We start from the raw sequence: 20,236 nt of genomic DNA, 5'->3' as shown, positions 1-20,236 counted from the left end.
GGAATGGAGTGCCCAGGCAGGTGGCAGTCACCATACCTGGAGGTGTTAAGGAAAGTCTGGATGTGGCACTCAGTGCCATGTTCTGGCTGACAGGGGTTGCTGGGTCAGGGCTTGGACTTGCTGGTCTCAGAGGTCTTTTCCAAGCTAAATATTCCTGTGAATCTGCTGTGGGATGTGAATTCCCTGAGGGCTCCTGTGCTGTCCCTGGGGCTGCCGCAGGGTGAAAAATCTCCCGAGAAGGCAGCAGCCATGGAAATAATTTGCTGTCCCATGCAGCCTCCTGTGTGAGGGCACAGTTTCCACAGAGGCTGCCGGCTGTTTTGGGCATGGATCTGGCACATGACGTGGACACCATGATACTGCCCTGTGGCCCCTGTGCAGGGCATGACCTTCCTTTGGTACCTCTCTGCATGGCTGGGGGAGCCCCACCATGCTCCTCTCAGCCCTAAGATGAATGAAAAATAAATTATTTTAAACTTTAACTTCAGTCGTGATATGGTCCTTCCCAAGCAAAATGGCTTGGAAAGGCAGTGTAACACACAAGGTAAATGAGTATCAGACCTAAGGCTAACACAGAACAGCAACAACAAAATGTCGGTTTCTCGGCTGTTTCAATGACCTGGAAAGGCCCGGGGTGGCCTTGGGCAGCCCGCGCTTCAAAGGACGAGAAGAGGCTCCAGATCTTTTCTCGGTCTCGGTGTTTATTAATTGTTTATCTAAAAGATTTTCTCTTGGCCCGACAGAGGTCTGCTCAGCAGCCAGCCATGAGCACACTGAGAGCCCCCGGGGCGGTCACCTATCTTTATACTCAAAGTTACGTATACAATATTTATCATTTTTCTCCAATACCTTTTACCCTTATTAACCAGTGCACTTTTAGTAATAACCAATCCCAAAGTGCCAACATCACCACAGAAGATGGAGGCTGAGAAGAAGAAGAAGAAGAAGAACAGGACACGCCCCAATTCCTCCATCTTACTTCTTTAGACCCCCCTGTACAGAAATCCTAAACCCTGTGTCTTACACTCTAATTAACTTATCCCTTCACCATTTACCCCAGTGAAATCCTCCCATCCTCATACAGGTGTCGTCTCCCTTGTAGGATCAAAGTCCAGCCACCAGACACTTCTGGCAACATTCCAGGACTCCCGAGCCCCCCAAGGGTGGTCTCGGTCACTCTGCACATCAGTCCTGAGGTGCTGAGATCCCACACAAAAAAAAAAAGTTGTAAAACTTCCTATTTTCAATATAGTACTGTGTTACTTTTGGTATAACCAACTAATATTTTGGATACTAAATGGAGCTATTAATATACACAGAGAAAGAAAATAAATATAAAATTTTACAAGGTTACAGCTTTTTGATATGATGAAGTCTGCTGGAAATGTCTGCTTATGCAGTAAACGCCTAAAAGTAAATATAATTTAGTCAAAGTAAAGGTATTTGTTATTGCCTTTGTTGTAGTGCTTTCCTCTTTTACATGTATTTCCTCTTTCATGTATTTCACATAGATGTTCAAAATGATTTTTTAAGAGATTACTACTTCCAGAATTTTGGCTCTACAGCAAATCTATAGATGATGCTAGGGTGTATACTCCAATACAGTAAAATGCTGGTATGATTTTTTGATACATATTTGTGTCTTTATTCAGTAATGAGGTCTGTGTTGCCCTCTGCTGTCAGTAATCTGATTTTACCTACTTGAAGGCACTAAATATGTTTTGGCAAGAATATAATGTACTGCAGACCTCTTTTTCCTTATTTTGACATAATGTACATCACCATTACTAACCACACAGGGAATGCTCTTGCATTGTTGTATAGGATGTAAAAAAACTAGATAAACAATTTATTAAATGATTGTAGTGAACTGCTTTATCAGTGCTCATCACTGAGTGATCTCAGACCTTTCCTTGCTAGTGCTGCAGTGGTTGCATTATACACTGATTGCTAATGCTGTTCAATTCTTCATTCACAGTGTGTGCCAGACTCATGAATTCATCAGGGATTGAACATGTGATACAATGAGTAAGCTGAATGCCATAGTTACACTTCCTTTTTGCCTTCTCTTTGTGTCTGACAGAGCAAAAAAATATGTGTGACAAAACCTGTGCCAAAGAGTTTATGAAACAAGAGATCAAGAATTTGAAGCATGTGTCCAGAAATGGCACAGTAATGTACTAGCAGAACAGGATCAGAACCTTCCAGCTTCAAACGTGGCCTGTCATCCAGTGGCCTGTGTTACATATTTTGAAGTATTTCTGCAGCCTACATGTGTCAGCAATTCAGCAGCAGCTCTTATTGCAGTATCCAGGAGTTTGCAGTTTCATTTCAGTTTGGGGCTCCAAGGCTTTAAATGCCAGTTTTGTTTAATCATTCTGTACCTGTGTGATTATGAGAACAGTACATATTGGATTCCTTATGTCCTCAGCTGAAAGTGCCTTGCCTACTACAGAGGCACAGAGCTCCCTATTACAGCGACCTGAGGAGGTCGCTTGGGGTGAGAGAAGGACGAGAATCTTGTTTCTTGATCAGAAGGCTAGATTTATTGATATATGATATATAATACATTATTACTATACTAAAAAGAATAAGGAGAGAAGTTGCATAGGCTTGCTAAGCTAAGCTAAGAATAGAAAGAATCTATAACAAAGTTGTGTCCAGGGACTCTGTCCCCAGCTTGCTCCTGTGATTGGCCCTTAATTATAAACACATGGAACATGAACCAATCACAGATGCATCCTATTGCATTTCACAGCAGCTGATAATCATTGTTTACATTCTTCTTCTGGGGCCCTTGCTTCCCAGAAGATGCACTATCCCAAAGAAAGGATTTCTATGAAAAAATGTCTGCGACAGCTCCCTTGGCAGGAAGGCAAAACAAGCATGGCTTTTCCCTTGTGATTAGCTCTCCTTTGAGATGGGATCAAAACTGGGGATGCCTCTCCTGGAGACTGGTTTCTCCCTCAAGGGACTCTTTGGGCATCTCCATTAAATTGTCTTTGATCCAATGAATAAGGGATCATTATTCCAGTTTCCCATTTATAGAACAGATGCAATAATCCTTTCTCAAATATTAAAATTATACACTCAGTAAATTTATACTTATATGTATATATGTGTAATGATATATGTGTATGTCTTTATATGGTTTTCCAGGATAATATCAGTGTTACTATAACAGTGATGACTTCCTTGAAACTTCAGTACTGGCTGTGATAAGTATCTGCATTTCTAGAAACATAGGCTTCTATTCAACAGATGGAGATATTCTGCCAGCTGGAAAGTATTGAGTATCCAGAGAACTATTTGGAAAAATGTTGGTCCATCATAAGGTTTCTGTAGAGAAGAGTATATGCCTCAAACAAGCCTCTGTAATTTGTTTTGGTTCTTTTTTAATAAAGCAATTGTTATTTTTAAAGAAAAAAAAACCAACAAAACCAAATACATGGATATAATTCATTCATAATTTTAAAAAATATTTTTACTTTATTTTTAAAATTGTGTCCTATCTTAATGTCATAGTAGGATCTATGACATTCATTTTGTGGTCCACCACTGTAATTCTTCATTAAGAGCTTTCTTCAGTTTAAGATTTCTTTGTTTAAATATTATCTTGTCAATTAGTCTCAATTTATATTTATTTTAGAGTTTCCAGAAAAAAGCCAAAATTTAGAAATGTGATTCTGTTCTTGAAAAGGCTCCCTACGGTCTACTAGCAAATGAGGAAAAAAACCCCAAAACCATAATATGAACCAAGAAGCAAAGGGTTAGAATTAAATTAAATTAAATTAAATTAAATTAAATTAAATTAAATTAAATTAAATTAAAAACACCAAAGTGTTTTGAACAGTCATCTCCATCTATCCTTAATGATATGCAGAAGTGAATCCTATATAAATGTCATATTCTGAAAATCCAAGAATTGGGCCATACTTTGGGACTCAGATTTCATTTCATGAGAGCACTTTCAATCACAGCATTTGAAGTTTGTTGGTTCACACAAAGAGTGACTTCTTGGGTGGCTGTTCATTTCAAGAGTGACTTTCACATTTTCAGGCTGTGATCGAGTTCTGAGAGGGAGGTGGATGAGGCCCTGGATTTCCTTAGGCTGGTGTTGAACTGATGCAACTTCTGTGTGATGAGATAAAGGCTCCAGCACTGAGCAGTGGATGAGTTTGAGCAGTAATGCTCCTCATGCTGTTTATTTCCATGGCTTGAGATTCCTGTGCATTTTCTGTAACACTGGAATGTGCTGAATTTAGGATTATGAGGATGATGCACATAAAGTTAACTGGGTAGTGTGGTTGAGAGATATTTCCCATGTGTTTCCTGGCTCTTCCTCCTGGCAGGAGTTCCAGTACATGGTGGGGGTATCATACCCCCTGGAAGACCTGAAATTGAATTGCCAGGAGGATTATGAAGAAATTCTGCCAGAGTCAGTGGAGTGTTATGAAGCCATCTGAGTAACTTGCTTAGTTAAGCACTGAAGAATACTTCATTTGAGGGAAATTGAGATAAGCAGCTCTCTCTGTGTTTCTGTTTCTGCTATGCATAGGCAGTGAACCAGTCTGGTGTTGATGAGCCAAATATGAATTTGTTGTGGCACCCCTGGGGTTGTTTATTACACCCAGTGGTCTTGAAATAGTTACATCTGAAGGAACCAGCAAGAAGATCAACTACAAAGTGATCCTGTGTTCCAGCACTACACAGCTTGGTGGACTGCAATGCCAGTACTGAAATATGAGAAAAATATATTGGATCTTTTTCAGTGCAAGTGAGTTTCCAGAAGAAAATTCAGTCACCCTCAGATAATTTTCCTTAGAGGTATTAGCTAATTTGGAGGCACTGACAATATTGATGTAAAGTAGATTGATTATTTTTTCTAATTCCATTACTTGTGGTGACCCACAGTTAATTTTCATATCCCATTTGCTTGCACAGTCACTCAGTATCACAATACTCTTTGCAGCCACCTTTCAATTTAACTCTCTTGAACCATAAAGGCAAACATCATTATCTTGCTATTCACACCTTCACGTGCATTTTCAATAGTGCACATACTTGAGCCAGTCTACAAGCGCCCCCTTGCCTCTACAAAGGGTGACTATTCAAAAATCTTGGCAATTTCAAAGAAGACAAAGAAAATTAAGACTCCCATATATTTACATTCTGGTCACGAAGGTGATACTAATCATTAACTCACTGTAAGTGGCTTAACATGTGGCTTTCTTGAGTATTTCTACAGTATCTGTTCTAGCATTGTTAAAATCAGCTGTTAACATTACTTAGTTTAGAATAAAATTAATGCTTGAGAGAAGGATAATTTTTTTCTGGGTGATTTTGAAATATATTGTTTCTGATTACTTTATGGGATGTATTTCTAGAAGTTTTTATCATTAGTTTGTACCATTTTATCCTGTTTATGACTTTTGGCTTTTTATGGTATCGTACAATTGTAAATTGAGTCACTTTTCAAGTGGGAAGGCAAATCCTTGCACAGTACACAAAATACCATGAATTAAGATATCAAATATAGCAAGAAAATATAATACTGCAGTGAGTCAAAGCATGGGGATTACAATAACTGTAATAACCTGCAGTGAATCAAACCTCAGGGATTTAACATTAAACTGCTATCAACCTGAAATCAAAGCCAGACTCTGGCTGATTGCTTTAAAGTTAATAATCAGTTTTCTCAACAGTTGTATAATATACCCTTCCTGAAGAACTGGGGAGTGTCCAAGAGACTGTATGTCTAGTTTTGTTGAAATCAAACTTTAAAGTCAGGTATTTGAAAGGTTAGTAACTGTTAAAATTAGAAATTCTTTTTCTATTAAAAATCTTTAGCTGTGATGAGCTTTAATGTAACAGTTGCACATATGACCAAGTAAATTACTCACATTTCATTGCTATTTACCTTTTCATTAGTATATTGTCATGAGTTACAATACCTCCAGTACATGCAGTTGTATGAATCTGTCATTAACAATATACCTATTATGAAGTAAATATGAGCAGCAGTTATTGAAAACCTCTCTTCATTATCTTGATCTTTTTCTTTTGATCCTGAAAAATTGCATGTCGGAATAATTTTTTAATATATAAAATAACATTTAATGGCTGGAAAATGTTTTAAGTTCCTTTCAACTGCAGTTTAAAAGATAACCATCTTTTGGGAACATGCCTCAGTATTTCCATGTATTCACCGTGGTCAAAATGAAATGCTTCTGTTAGTTCTTATGGCAGCTGAAGAAAAGTGAATCAAACCTTTTGTTACAACATTCAAGATTAAGTGATCACATCTGCTGAGTAGCTTTTGAAGGATGCAGTATAAATTTGGGCTATTAGCCAGAAGCTCTTTTTTTTTCATTAACTTGCAGGCAGGGTAGTCTCTAAAGTGTGTTATCAGACTTGAGAGTTACAAATGATGATATCAAAGTTCAAGCCACTTGATTACAGCATAACTTTAACTTGCTCAAATCCTCCCAGTGCAGTTTCCTTGCTGTCTAAAATAATCAAGCAGATAATGGATTTCACAGTAATGGAAAACTGTCAGGAACATTTTGAGGCATTAATGACTATAGGCATAATATCTCCTTTTACTGTTTTCATCTGAAGGAGAAATATGTAGGTTTGCCCTTAGCAGTTCCATCTTCAGGATGAATGTTGCAAACAATACCAGTTAATTTGCTGATGCACTGATGTGGTTTATATGACTGTCTGTACAGAATGTATTTATTTTGTTGCTTCTGCAGAAGCTATCTTTGAATTTATGCACAACAAAAAAAAGTTTCGGTTTTTCTATTCAGATCTTATTATGCTACAATTATGCTATGATGCAAGCTATCTTGTGAACGATAATCCGTTGCAAACAAATGGGAAACCACTTCTGCATCTACTACAGAAAGCCTTATGGCAGTTATTGCAGTTAGTTGGTACTGATATGTGCAAATAATTTTCTTATTCCATGAAATACAAAATCTTTTTGACCTGACTTTTGGATGGAATTCTACCACTAAAGTATTGGTCCCAGTGATAATTCATGGTGGGCTACGATTCAACCAACAACAAATAAATATTAGCTCCATATTCATTGTGTTTGCTCTCTGTTGTTTGCGTATTGAGCGAATATCCTTTAGATATCATGCCTTCCACAGGCAGTATTTATCTTTCTATGCCCAGTAACTGCCCACACAAGAAATGCCCAGGTGCACTTTTTTTAGGTGGACTCAGTTTGCCCCACATATATGCATCATTTGCACTTCAAACACTGCAGCACTCAAGACTGTAATGATTCTTAGGCTTTTTAGTATTTAGAGATGCTACATAAGTTATTGCTGTTTGAAGCTAGACACAGAATTTTACTTCAGTAAAATTGAACTTTCACTTTTTGATCTTCAGTAAGAATAGTTCAACTTCAGTCAGACAAGGAGGAGTGAATCCAGAAAAATACTTGTTTCACATTTTTGCCTCAGTGTGACCAGGATATTCAGGCATTCTGACATAATCACAGTCAGCATTCAATTTGATATTGAAGGAACTTTGCCCTCATTTTGAAGCTACCAGAGTCTTTGCTCTTAAAATAGAGAGTTTGCTTTACCCAAGTCCTTTTTCTGCAGTTACCTCAGCAACTCCAAAGATACCAGGAAACAGATCCCCATGTCAAAGCTGAAATCTGTGTACACTTCCCAGAGCATCTGTTTTGTAACACAAACCAGTTCTCACAAAAAAGCTGCATTTCCTGGTTGCATAGCCATTGTAAACTTTCCAGATATTTCACTTCTCCTACCCTTTCCTCACCTGTGTGCACAGCACAAAAATACTGTATTTCAACAAGAAATCTCTCAAGCATTCCTTGCTTCATGTGTGTAATTCAAGGTATTTCGACTGGTGGTTTTTTGTTAAAAAGCTTAGGTTCATAAAGGCTGAATTCTTCAAAAATCTTCAGTGTTAGAGCACAAAATTCTATTCAGTCATTTTGGATGTGCCCTTCTTCATATGAAAACTAAAATAAGAGGGTCACTAATAATAAATAATGAGCAGCCAGCCTGGAAGGGGATACACAGAAATAAGAGGAAAATGTATGCACATGTATTTAACTGAACATTGCCTGAACCAGGGCTTTTCCATGGACTTCTCTGTTCTCTTAGAATCCAGACTGTTAGGTACTGGATTCCACAGAGATCACAAGACAAAAATAATGTTCTCATCTTTCACAGCATTGTCATTTGACTTCTTTTCAGAGAAGATGTAACCTGGACTCTGGTTCCCTCAAATGTGTATGTGTACATTGACATGCACTTGTGAGCATGGACAAGCATGGCAATGGGTGGCAGCTCCTGCTCTGTGGGAGAAAGTTCTGCTCACCTTCCTGCTCCTGGGGATGGTGGATAATCCCCACCCTTTTTGTTGATATTTAAAGAGTCATGAAGGAACTCACAACAAAGATTATTTTTTTCAGTTGTGTAAGAGGAGACTTAGTATGTGGCCACTAGGTCATACTGTCTCCTGGACAATGAAAATCATTCTTTCTCACCTCTAATGGGGTAAAGTAGGCCTGCAGTCCAGCAGGAGCCTTTTGTTCAGTACATAATGTGGAGCTTCTTAAACATTAATAATGGGTCATTCTTTTTGCTCTTGTATTTCCATGCCAGTTGGTAACATCATCTGCTAATGGTGAACATTAAATGCTTATAAAACTATAAAGGGATCATTTCTTATCACTGATTTGTGTGACTCAAAGACATTGATGACAATCACGGTATTTTACATACTTTATTGGTAATGAAAATATTCCTCAAAGACATGAATCCGCTTACAACTTTCTTAGCTCCATCAGAAAGGAAGAGAAGGTCTTCACTTTCTTCCTAGTGGTTCAATAGATTGAATATTTACCTCAGGCCTAATATAAATTATTTGTCAATAGAATTACTTTATTAAAGTTTAGGGCTTCACATGCCTCAAAGATCACTGGGAACTGGAGTAAGCAGCCTGCAGGATCTGTAGGACCCACTGGTCACTACTGCAGCAACTTCTGCAACATTTCTGTGTCACAGGGAAAGAGAGATGCTTTCAAACAAACTCGTCCAGACTCAGAGGGGTAACAGAATTTGGGAGGAAGGGTGTGCTACTGCAGGACACCCAAGATAAGAAGAAAACAAAGCCAGCTCAGCACAGCTCAGCAATAATACAATAGTAAACACTTATAGTAATAACAATAGTAAAAACCATCAGGCTGCCCAGGATAAGAAGCCAGCTCAGCACAAGTCAGCAACAGTGGAGTATTAAACACTGAATATATACTAGATAAGGGGAGTATATCAAGATTAACAACATATAAATAGTGGTCATCATTTCTGCTTGTTGTCCTGACTTAGTGGATTTACCTAGCACTCATCTTTGCACAAGTATTTAAATAAACACCTTGGCACTGTGTGTGATTGTCTTACTGCACACAGGGTGATGCATACTGATTTTTAGAACAGCATACCCACTAAGAAGTTAATTATGTCACCAGAAGTAGTAACATTCTCTTAAAAACTGCTTTATATTCTTATGGAGTAGATGAAATGAAACAGAAGAGTAATGAATAGCCTCAAGAAGACTTCGAAGAAAAAAAAAAAAGTAGAATTGTAAAAACGCTTAACAAATAATACTTCAGAAACCCTGACCTTGAATTATAAAATACAGTAGTATTACATTCAATGCATGTATCAAAATTAGAAGAATTCACAAAAAAGTGTATTCTGCATTTTGAACATCAGTTTTTCTGTTTGCATTGTTGCATTAGATTCAAGGCACAATTTTATAGGTTTGTTTTGGTTTTGTTTTTATAATTAAAAAAAGAATACAAAAAATACACTACTAATAAAGTGTGAAAAATAGGATTAAATCTGGTATACTTCAATGTCCATTATCAGGCATCTTCTGGGCATGGACCAGAAATTAGTATAACATTGTCCACTCCAATTTCTCCAGTTTTACCCTTCCCACGTTCTGATTCAAAAGTGACCTGTCATAAGAAGAGATATGTATTAAGGGTGAAAATGTAGTTTATTCAACCATTTAGCAACTCCTAATTAGTTATATTGCTATAAATAAAGAATATTTTATTACAACACAGGACTTAATTACTTGAATCTTTGCCATTTTTAAAGCTTTTGTGCATTATTTGAACTAGATTAAAATCCTCTGCACAGATTAACAATACCAGATGGATTACTTTAATAAGATTATTTACTTTTATTGTAAAAAAATGCAAATTGAGTGAAATCCTCTTATAATAATGCAGTTTTATCACAGCATGTGATGTTCATGCTTTTCATTTATTCAAGACATTACAATTGCTCATTTTTGATCTATTTGGATCCTCAGGTTTTGTGTGCATATTCTATATATATTTACACACTCTTGTATGTATTGAGTATAGTATGTATACTATATATAAAGAAGAGGGTTGTTTTTATGAATAGGATGTCTGGGTTTTTTATTTTATATTCTGATTCTCATTTATTTAAGGGCTTTTCTGCATCATTCCAGCTGTGCAAAGGACTTGAAAAGGGCTTGCATTTCCTGTACATTCACTATATTCAATTATACAGTAGAAGCCTTTACACAGCACTGAAAATATTCCATCACACAAATGGAAAACAGGCCCCAGAATTTTGAGGAGGAACTGGCTGAAGTCCTGTTAGAGGCAGTTTCTGGCATACATCAGTGCACAGTGTTCCCTGTTGGTACTCCCTGCTCCTATGGTGATGGGCCCCCTTTGATTATACATGATGTCTCCTTTTGCTGGAATGGTCTGGTTTAGTGTGGTTTGAGAGCAACTTCTTCTATGAAATGAAAAATTTTCATTTTTCTAGGCACATATGTAGGCTTCTGTTGTGTGAGATATTAAGGGCAGATTTTGATTACTTTTGTTAATTTATTATGTTATGCAGTATTTTTACAAAATGATAGAATTACTGGCATCAGTATTCTAACCAATTAGGATGATTCAGTTTTGAAATTATAATCAGGTGATAAATTTAATGCCCCCTAAAATACGGGCTCCTGTTTCCCATTTCAGATAAGCCTTTTGGTTGCTGATGCCTATAAAACATTTAGTGGAACACTTGAGAATTAGGAAATCAAATCAGCATGTTGGCTGTGGTAATTGGCTAATAAACCGTGTTATACTTACACTGTTGGTTGTTTCAGCCCCCTGAAATATCTCTATTTTTCCAGTTCTCCACTTTTCATCTTTTCCTTTGTTCTCTTCCCAGACAGGAGGAGTTTTTTTGTTTGCCAGGAACACTCGAAGCTTACCCACTTTCTCACCAGCAAGCCGATAACTGAAAATCAGGCAGTAGCTGCTCTTTGGTTTGAGGTCAGTGAGGAGAAGTTTTAAACGCCCCATATCATTCTTGTGCCCCACAAAGGCTGGAACTGCCATGTAGTAGCCATCACCTTGTAAAAAGAAAATAATTTTAAAAAATTATCTTTAATGCACTTGTGTTATTTATTAGCAATTTGAATATATTTGCTAAGAAAATAAGGGGAAGCTCAAAGTAGTTTTCTTGAATAATTTAAAATCACATTGGAGAAAAGCAGCAGGAAGTGTACTTAGCAAGGAATAAACTTGTAGGGTTGGAAGTCAGATCAGTTTACAGAGGAGATGAGTTCATATTTCACTGGTAATTACAGTCATTCTTCCTTGCACTATCTTTTGAAGGCAAAACCATCTGTTTTCCAAATGCAAGTCTGAAACAGGCTGCTGTGCCTCTGTGGTCACATTATTTCAGTACTTGAGCTAGCTCAATATTCTCTCCACTGTCCTCTGCATTAATGACAAATTCACAAGGGAACTGACAGCTTATTTCCCAAGTCCTGGAAGACCAATGAAGTAACAGACACGCACAAAATCTTAAAGGAATAAAACATCTGGGGCCATAAATGAAGTCACAATCAGCATATGTAAGTTCAGGGAGACAGGATAAGGCCAGGGTAAGGTTTTCCTGGAAGTGACAGCACAGGGAGGGGATTTAGGGAATTATGTGGAGCAGGAGAGGAAGGATTAGTGAAGACTAACATGGAAAAGCTCTTAAAGAAGAAGAAGAAAATGTGTGTGTGGTAACTGTAAGCAGCCTTCAGGATCTGTAGGATCCACTGGTCACTACTGCAGCAACTTCTGCAACATTTCTGTGTCACAGGGAAAGAGAGATGCTTTCAAACAAACTCGTCCAGCCCCACCTTTTCATGTGCACCCACTCAGCAGTCCCACATTGCTCTCAGGGAGCTCTTTCTCAGGTTTCAGCATTTGTACCTATTCATGTATTGGTTGTTCTTCAATAGGCCCCTTGCCCATGGCTTATTCTGAGTTTGTCTTGCAGAGTTTGAGATTTCTGAGCAGCTATCCCAGTGATATTTAAGGTACGTGGGTGACTACATTGCCACATCCATGTAAATGACAGATGTGTGATTAAATGTCCTACCAATCTTGGAGAGACACAACCAACAAGTAGTTAATAAGGTTTCCATTGCCTTGTAGTTTGCAATTCTGAACAGTTATGTTCTAATAATTTTTCTTACATTTTGATTTATTTTTCTTGAAATATGTTGCTGATTCATATTTTCTATTGGACATTTCAAAGAAACAATATCCACTCCTATCATCCTCTGCCTCTTTTCTTCTATTATAAAGATAACCCACTGATAGAAAAGAAAAATCCTGGATTCAGTTTCCCCTCCGCCCTTTTTTTTGGAGGGGGTAGTCCATCAAATCAAAGCCTATGTAGATGGCAGATATCTGAATACCTCTATCTCGATCAGCAGGATTCCAGTCAAAGTCATCATCAGCATCTTGTTTCCAGTCACAAACTCCCCGACTGAAGCTGCAATCAACTGAAAAGAAAATTGGCAGAGATAATAGGAGCATTTAGGAGCATATCCTAAGTACTGTTAAAAGACTTTGTTCTTTATTCATACAGTTATTAATGTACAGATCATTCTAAAATGATAATCTGAATTCAGATAGTGTGGACCGAGATGCAACTGCAAAAAATCAAAATATTATGTAGTAATTATTTCTTTACCTCAGTGTCTTTTTACCCACACCTGCACATGAGTTTATATGCTGTGACTTCTGTTTATCAATGGCCTGCAAATCCCCAAGTATAGGTGGACCTGTTAGTGTTGAACTCGAGCATCAGGAATTGTTTGAGATCTGCCAGCTTTAGAGCTCTCCATTCTCCATTTGTTACACTGCTGTAGCTGCAATCAGCTCAAGTTCCAGTTCTATCCTTTGAGAGAAACTGGCCTCCCATGAGAAGAATCCCTTACATCAGCACCTGATAATCCAACTACATGGAGCTGGGAATAGCCCAGATCAGCTGACCTTTAGAGCACCCTGAAAAGGGCGTCAGCCAGAGCACACCACGGCCTTCATGACTGTGCAGATGAAAAGCATCACACACACAAAGGGACACTGTGCAATGCAAGCATGACAGATCAGATTAAGAGTAATGCATCAGCCTCTGAATTTCCTCAGAAAGAAGTATACTTCTTGTTATTTTAATGTATTTTATCATGAGACAGAGACGTGCAGTACATGGCATTTAGAGAGCTTTGTTGTCTAAATCCATTGTTTCTGAGACTACTGCTTTCTAAATTGGAAAAAAATGTCAACCAGCACATCTGTCTATTTTGTTTAAGATTATTGTGTGCTATGCAACATGTTTTCATTTTATAGACAATGGAAGCTACTTTATTTTTTCATGACTATGAAATTATTCAAGTGAAATTCAATTGCAAGTCAAGTTCTAATGTGGGGAAACTTTCTATGCATGGGTTATAAACAGTAAAATATGCTTGGAAAAGGACACGTTGGAACTGGTAGCATAGTTTGGCCAGATACTGTCTCTAACATGCTCACAAAATCTTTGGTTTATGTTAAAGGCTTTTAAACTAGTTCTGACTTGGCTAACACAGGTTGTCACAAAAAGATAGAATACACAGGAAAATAAATACTGTATGATAAAAGTAAGCCACCTTCTTGCTCTGGTCTCGACACTGGAATTTTCCTCTGTGCCAGGTGAGGGCCAAAGGCAGCTGCTTCTTTTACCTTGGGAGCTAGGGAAAACAACTTGTCAAGTACTGAGTCATCACAGGAACAGAAAATGGAACTTTATTCCTTTACACCAGCTGACATAATTTATTTAAATAAGTCAATATATGTATTTTCCACTCTACCACCAAACCCATATTCCTAACAGCAATTAGATACTCTGAATTTAAAAAAATTGCTTAAATCGCTGTTTTCCACAGCACTGAGCTTTCTAACCCATAAGCACTGGAGCTACAGCTCCATTAAATTACAGATTCCTAAGGTCATAAAATGGTGATCTGTCCTCAGAGGCCTGATCTGCTTTCTTGCTATAATGATCAAATGAAACTGAACTCTGCCAGACAGCAGAGACAGTGACAGTGACTTGGCAGCAGTTTGCCAACAGCAGCCTCAACAAATGGATAATGTCAGAGAGTTTGTAAAAGTTAGGGCATCAAAGGCCCACAGATCTGCAATCAGGGCAGTGATAGCTGGTGCTGACTGGAAGAATTGGTAAAGCAGCACCAAAGAATGTTAGGGGTGTTCTCTAAGACACTGGCCTGAAAGAGGCATTATTTCTCAGCCTCAGAGACCAAGGGAAATCCTCTCCTGTCTGCTGAGATAGAAGATTCCATATTCTTGTTTATGCTAAATAATTTCTAGATTACTATAAGTCTTTTAAAATTCTATTATTAAGTTTAAGTGATTAATAGATAAGTGTACTCACTAAAAAACAATCATAAATCTCAACTTCTTAATGCATACCCTGTGTAAGTAATAAATCACACATGAGATAAGGGAAGGATCTGCTTGCACTGGTGTTCTCTCATTTGCAAACACATAAGCAGGTGGTACCTGTGATATATTCATGACCACCTATGAAAACAGGAGGAGTTTAAAAGTGCCATTTTAGAGGAGTGAGGGAGAAGCCTTTGGATTACTGCTTACAGAACGTATTAGGGGAAAGCCTGAAACAACTGAAGTTCATTTTTCAGCCCCATCCCATGGGCAACTGTGCTAAGAAAAGCTATGAAAATTACTTTTCCCTACTCAGCATTGCATCATATATGCATATGCCAAATATTTTAAAAGTCATTATTTTCACATGGATGCACATTTGTTCAGAGGGGAGGTTTGTTTCCCATGAGTTTGACTGAGCTAGGGCTTTCCATTTAAATACTCCAATATGCTCACACATACTCAGTTTTAAGAATATACTCAGAAGTGACTGCAATCCAGAGCCTCCTAGCACTATAAAGACTATGCCATCCACTTAACCTTTCTTCTCCTTCAAAACTGTCAAAAATTGCTCTGTGTACACCAGTGACAACACACAGTAACAAAGAGGCCCAGAGGCACTTCCAGAAGTGCTGAATTGGAGAAGATTCATGCAATCTTATGAGCTTTCTGATGAATTGCCAGGAGCGTGTCATCTCTTGTTGTCCTTGCAGCTTCCCCCTAACCCAGCCCATTGCTTAGATCACCTGGATAATATTCATACTTAAGGCAAGGACTAATATACATCTTTCTCCAAATTAATTTTTGTTTACATATACACATTTAGAAATAGGCACATCCAGATTGGTGTTAAATTTACTCTCAAGCCATAAATTTGGGCTTGTACTTGGTGAAAGAGGCTCAGGCTGTGAAAACTTTTGCCAAAATGAAGACAGCTATTAAAATATGATCAGTTCTGGAAAGAGTGGTGTGATTTAACAGAGGACAACAGCTGCCAGAATTATTTATTTGTTAAGTTATTGAATTACACTTGAATTCACTTGAGAGAGATACGTGCAGGTGTAGCCATGTGCTATGAAGCGAAGAACTGTTATGGATAGAAAAAGAGTCCAGTTGTGTTTCCAAATCTATTTTTGTTTTCAGTCAGGCATTACAATCAGGCTTTGCACTCGCTGAAAGATATCAGCTGCATATTATGAGAAACTGCAAGCTTCAGCTTACAGAAAGGTTTCAGATAAACCTTACTGTTTGGAAAGTGCTGATATTTTAATCAGATCATCCTCATGCACAGCCAGGATCCAAAGTTTACTCCCTCATAAGTAATAGGCAGGAGACATAATTAATCTTTTAGCTCTTCTGCTATCAAGTGGTCTTGTAGAAAGGCAGGTCTCCTCTCATGGTCCCTAAGAACAAGATCTCACCAACAAAAGCACACATATGTCCCACTCTAGGCGCAGCAGAGTCCATCCTTCTTTCTATACTGCAGATGCCCTCACATCAACTTACACGCAGCAACAGCTGATAGATATGTAATCTCTACATACAAACCCCTTCATATCGTGGTGACACTTGTTCTTAACCACTGATGTCATCAAACCCATTAAAAACATCAAAACCCAGAAAAACAGAGTGGGCATTATAAAAAATAATCAAGCAGAATAAAAGATGTAGTAAAGTTGAGCTTCCTATATGTATATGGTGTACCACTAGGCTGGACTCACAAGAATATCCCATTTCTCTGCTACCACATCCTGCTCTGAAAGAATTACATTTGCCAGTAATTTGACATGTATAGCTATGAACTAAGCTGCGGTCTGAGCATTAATAGCTCACAGAGTGGTGTAATTACCAGAAAAGAATGAGAGCAAACATCGTGATTAACTGAGGGAATTCTCTTGTTCAGCATCAAGACCTGTGAAGCCATAAGGGAAACAGTCCACTTTTAGTATTGCCAAATACTAATCCCTCTTTATCATTCTTGATGCTACCAAAGGAAGTGTCTCTGTATAATAAATGGCTGGATACGTGACACTACAGGAGCTCTAAGCATGATGTGAATTTCATAAACTGATGAAGTACAGAATATAGAATTTAGTTGCAGTTGGCAATATCATTCTCAATTACCAATGACAGCCAAAAAGCAATAAAATGTTAGAAACTGTCAGAATTAAGGTTGTGCTTAATTATTTCAGTGGAGCTTGAGTGTATCATCTCTGCAATCCTTGCTTATATAACCAAGTACTTGGCCCAGCTCTCTGTGTCTTCTCCCATATGCAGAAAGGGCACTTCTCATGTAATAAAGAGCTTTCCAATATTATGTCTACTCTCATTTTATGATTAAGTATTTGATAATAATGAATAAATAATTAATGATGAATATTCACATCAATAAATAATTAGTCTATCAATAAATAAATACTCTTATTTATTAAACTGCACCTTTCACAAGAGGACAGGTCCTTTCTTCACCCTGGACAAGGCAAGAATCCCATGGAAAATAGTAATTTGAAGTAATTTCAAACTGTATCATAAGATACAAAAATATAAGGAAAAAAAATCTAAGTTTTTATTGATCACCTTAATTTTGACATTTCTTACATGTTGTGGGCTTCATTTAGCTGTCTTTAACTATTGTGTGGGTTTTTAAAAAAATTGGTAAATACCAATTTTCACGAAGGTCCACTATTTTGGTAGTTGGGCCCATTTTAATAATTTCCATGTTGATATATTTCCCTTTTTTTTTTACAATATTTTTCTATGGCTCCCTATGTATTTATCATGTAGTATAACTACTATGATAAAATAATAAATCAATTTAAAGAGACTTTTCTATTTTTTCTAATTAACTACTCTTCCTGGAAGACAAACAATACCAATATTAATAATACAAAAGGCAGATGCTATGTGAATACTCGAGGGGATTATATGGAGGAATTTAATGTTGTCGTGAAGGAATCTGCTGAATAGACATCAGCAAAGAAAGGAAAAAAAATGTACAAATTTATGAGCTGTAAATTTGAGCTAATGATCTTCTCTGAAGGATCACACAATATCATTAAAATTGAAAGTATTTTTAAAGCCAAATGTTAAAGCAATTAAGCGCCTGAATCATGACTGAATTTTTATGATAACAAGGATGAAGTACAGCACATGGAAATTTAAAAGGAAGGAAAACACACTTAAGTAATGTAGCCTTAAATGAAAATGGCACAATGCTTTAAGTTCTTGAATCACAGCTGGTGTCAAACAAGAAAGCCACAGATAATACAGAGTTCACAAACTTAATGAAACTACATCTTGGGCATGCTGCTATCTTCACATGAAGCAGCACACCAACTTTCTGCCAGAATCCCCTAGCAAAATAAAAATCTCTGTAACAAATTCAGCATTTTAATCTCTGAGATCTATAAGGGAAAATTCTGGCCAGGCCAGATGTGAGGACTTTAAAATTATCCTTCCTTTAAAAAATATATACTTATCTCTCCTTCCAGGTTAAATATCAATAAAGTGAATGTTAATTTTATTTTCTCATTTTTATTATTACAATTTTAATGGCTGTGGGATAGTATTTATTATTTTTCTATATTTTGGAAAGAGCAAATGTAATGAATGAAATATTGACAATGTGTGTTCTTCATTGTAATTGTTTTTGTCACTACCTTGAAGAATGTTTGACTGAGACAATTGTATTAAAAACCAGTTATAATAATAGAATTGCTTGGGTTGGATGGGACCTTAAAGATCATCGAATTCTAATATGCTGTACAACTTCTTGCTGTGTTTTTCAAAGTCTTCAAACATATTTTCAAAAGCATTAACTAGAACCTAACCATCCTATGACTCTATGATTCATTTTCTACAAGTAAATTCTGATAAAGTGTCTGCAATGTTTTGTGATGATTTTTTAGTGTTTAGACATATTTACATTGAAGCCAGACATTTTAAAAAACAAACTTACAAAAGACATCCCCTCTAAGGCTTCGCTCATCAATTTGATTTTCAAAATCTTCCTTCTCCTCTTCATCTGACTCTTCAGCCTCCTCTTCTGCAGCAGCTGCAATTTCTTTCTCTTCCTCACTGTAGCTCCCACCAAGATCAATAGCACCTTCATAGTCCAGCAACTGCAAGTGGGTCTCAGAAGGTGGGGTCACAGCTGCTTCTGGGATTGCATTCTTGATTGTCTCATGCTTTTTCACACTGCGTTTTTGCGCAAGAAGTTTCTTAATTGTGTCCTTAGCTGTTCCAGAGCTTCTTTCAATTTCCTTCACTGACTTTTCAGGGATAACTACAACCAAGAAGAAAATAGAAAATATTCATCTAAGGAATCATCCAGCAATGACAATGTTTTTAAATGGGGCTGTGGTGTCCTTTTCAAGGTCCAGAGAGTCTCAGAATTAAATTCTCTACTATGAGATGTAAGTTCAGTTCTGCACAGAACTGAACTCATGTGCACATGTTCAGCTCTGCACTACTGACAGCTGTGAGTTACAGTGAAAAGACCAAAGCAACCCTCAGTAATGATCTCTTTGGTCTGTGTAACAAAGGAGTAACACAGGCCATAGAGCCCCTTACTTAAATTACTTTTACACTGGAGCTCGGGCAAAAAAACCCAAAAATCCTTCTTCAATTTTTGGACTAAAATTGTCCATGGAGATAGGATCCCCTCCACAACAACTGCAGCCTAATAATAATAATGAGCATTTCTCTTGCCTGTCTTTTGTGAACTTCTCTGGTCTAATTTCCCTTCCATGGCAGGCTGAAAGCTACTGAAATGAGGATATTTTGAGACAACATACATCAAGCTCCTCCATCATACTTCTTTTAGCTCTTTTTTAATTATAAGGGATAAACACCAAAATTCAGAGAAGAATCCAAAAATGCCAAATTGTTACCATAATGCAATCCTAAGATGGACTAGAACATAAATGCAACATTTGCTGAGAATTTACCATTTTATGACTCCTCTTGGATGTGAAATACTGTATCTTATAGTTTTGAATAAAGTGGTGTTATTTTAATTATTCTGGAATTATCCTTTTGGATACTACTATCAAATGTTGTGCACAATCATGTAATAAATGACTGACAGTTTGAGTCTTTTATGTGAACTACCTAGAAAACAATGAAAGCTGAGCAGTTCCAGTGTGCTATAAAAAAGCTCTTTCAAGAGAAACTATTTTCATCAGTGGATCAGAATAGTGCTTCCCACCTTTGATTCTCAATCAGTATTGATGCTGCAGTGCCTACAGTCTTTTAGGATTAAAAATAATGGTGGAAGACAGCTATTTTTATTTCCCTCTAATGATTATATTATCAGGGCAAGAATACATTCCTATTTTGCTCCTCACTATATATTTATGAAAATTTTATAGTAGTACTTTGAGACAGATAGACTGGACTTGGTATCTT

The 20,236-nt window shown here is 37.2% G+C and overlaps 1 protein-coding gene across 2 annotated transcripts in view; it reads right to left on the bottom strand.

Moving 5' to 3' along the window:
- Positions 1 to 8,795: 8,795 nt before the first annotated feature.
- Positions 8,796 to 20,236, bottom strand: part of EGFL6 (EGF like domain multiple 6) — a 30,014-nt gene continuing 18,573 nt past the window's right edge. The window contains exons 8-12 of one of the 2 annotated variants that reach the window (XM_059466210.1): positions 18,786 to 19,112; positions 14,035 to 14,115; positions 12,802 to 12,888; positions 11,189 to 11,454; positions 8,796 to 10,015 (exon numbers count right to left, since the gene is read on the bottom strand). In XM_059466210.1, coding sequence (XP_059322193.1) covers positions 9,920 to 10,015; positions 11,189 to 11,454; positions 12,802 to 12,888; positions 14,035 to 14,115; positions 18,786 to 19,112 — 857 coding nt within the window. In that variant the 3' untranslated portion in view covers positions 8,796 to 9,919. The remainder of the gene's footprint in view (positions 10,016 to 11,188; positions 11,455 to 12,801; positions 12,889 to 14,034; positions 14,116 to 18,785; positions 19,113 to 20,236) is intronic. The other variant, XM_059466211.1, reaches the window with a different exon arrangement.

Source organism: Ammospiza nelsoni, chromosome 2 (genome assembly GCF_027579445.1).
Source record: "Ammospiza nelsoni isolate bAmmNel1 chromosome 2, bAmmNel1.pri, whole genome shotgun sequence".
In the NCBI taxonomy this organism is placed as follows: domain Eukaryota; kingdom Metazoa; phylum Chordata; class Aves; order Passeriformes; family Passerellidae; genus Ammospiza; species Ammospiza nelsoni.
Note: the sequence above shows the minus strand (reverse complement) of the source record. Positions and strands in the feature narration are given on the sequence as shown.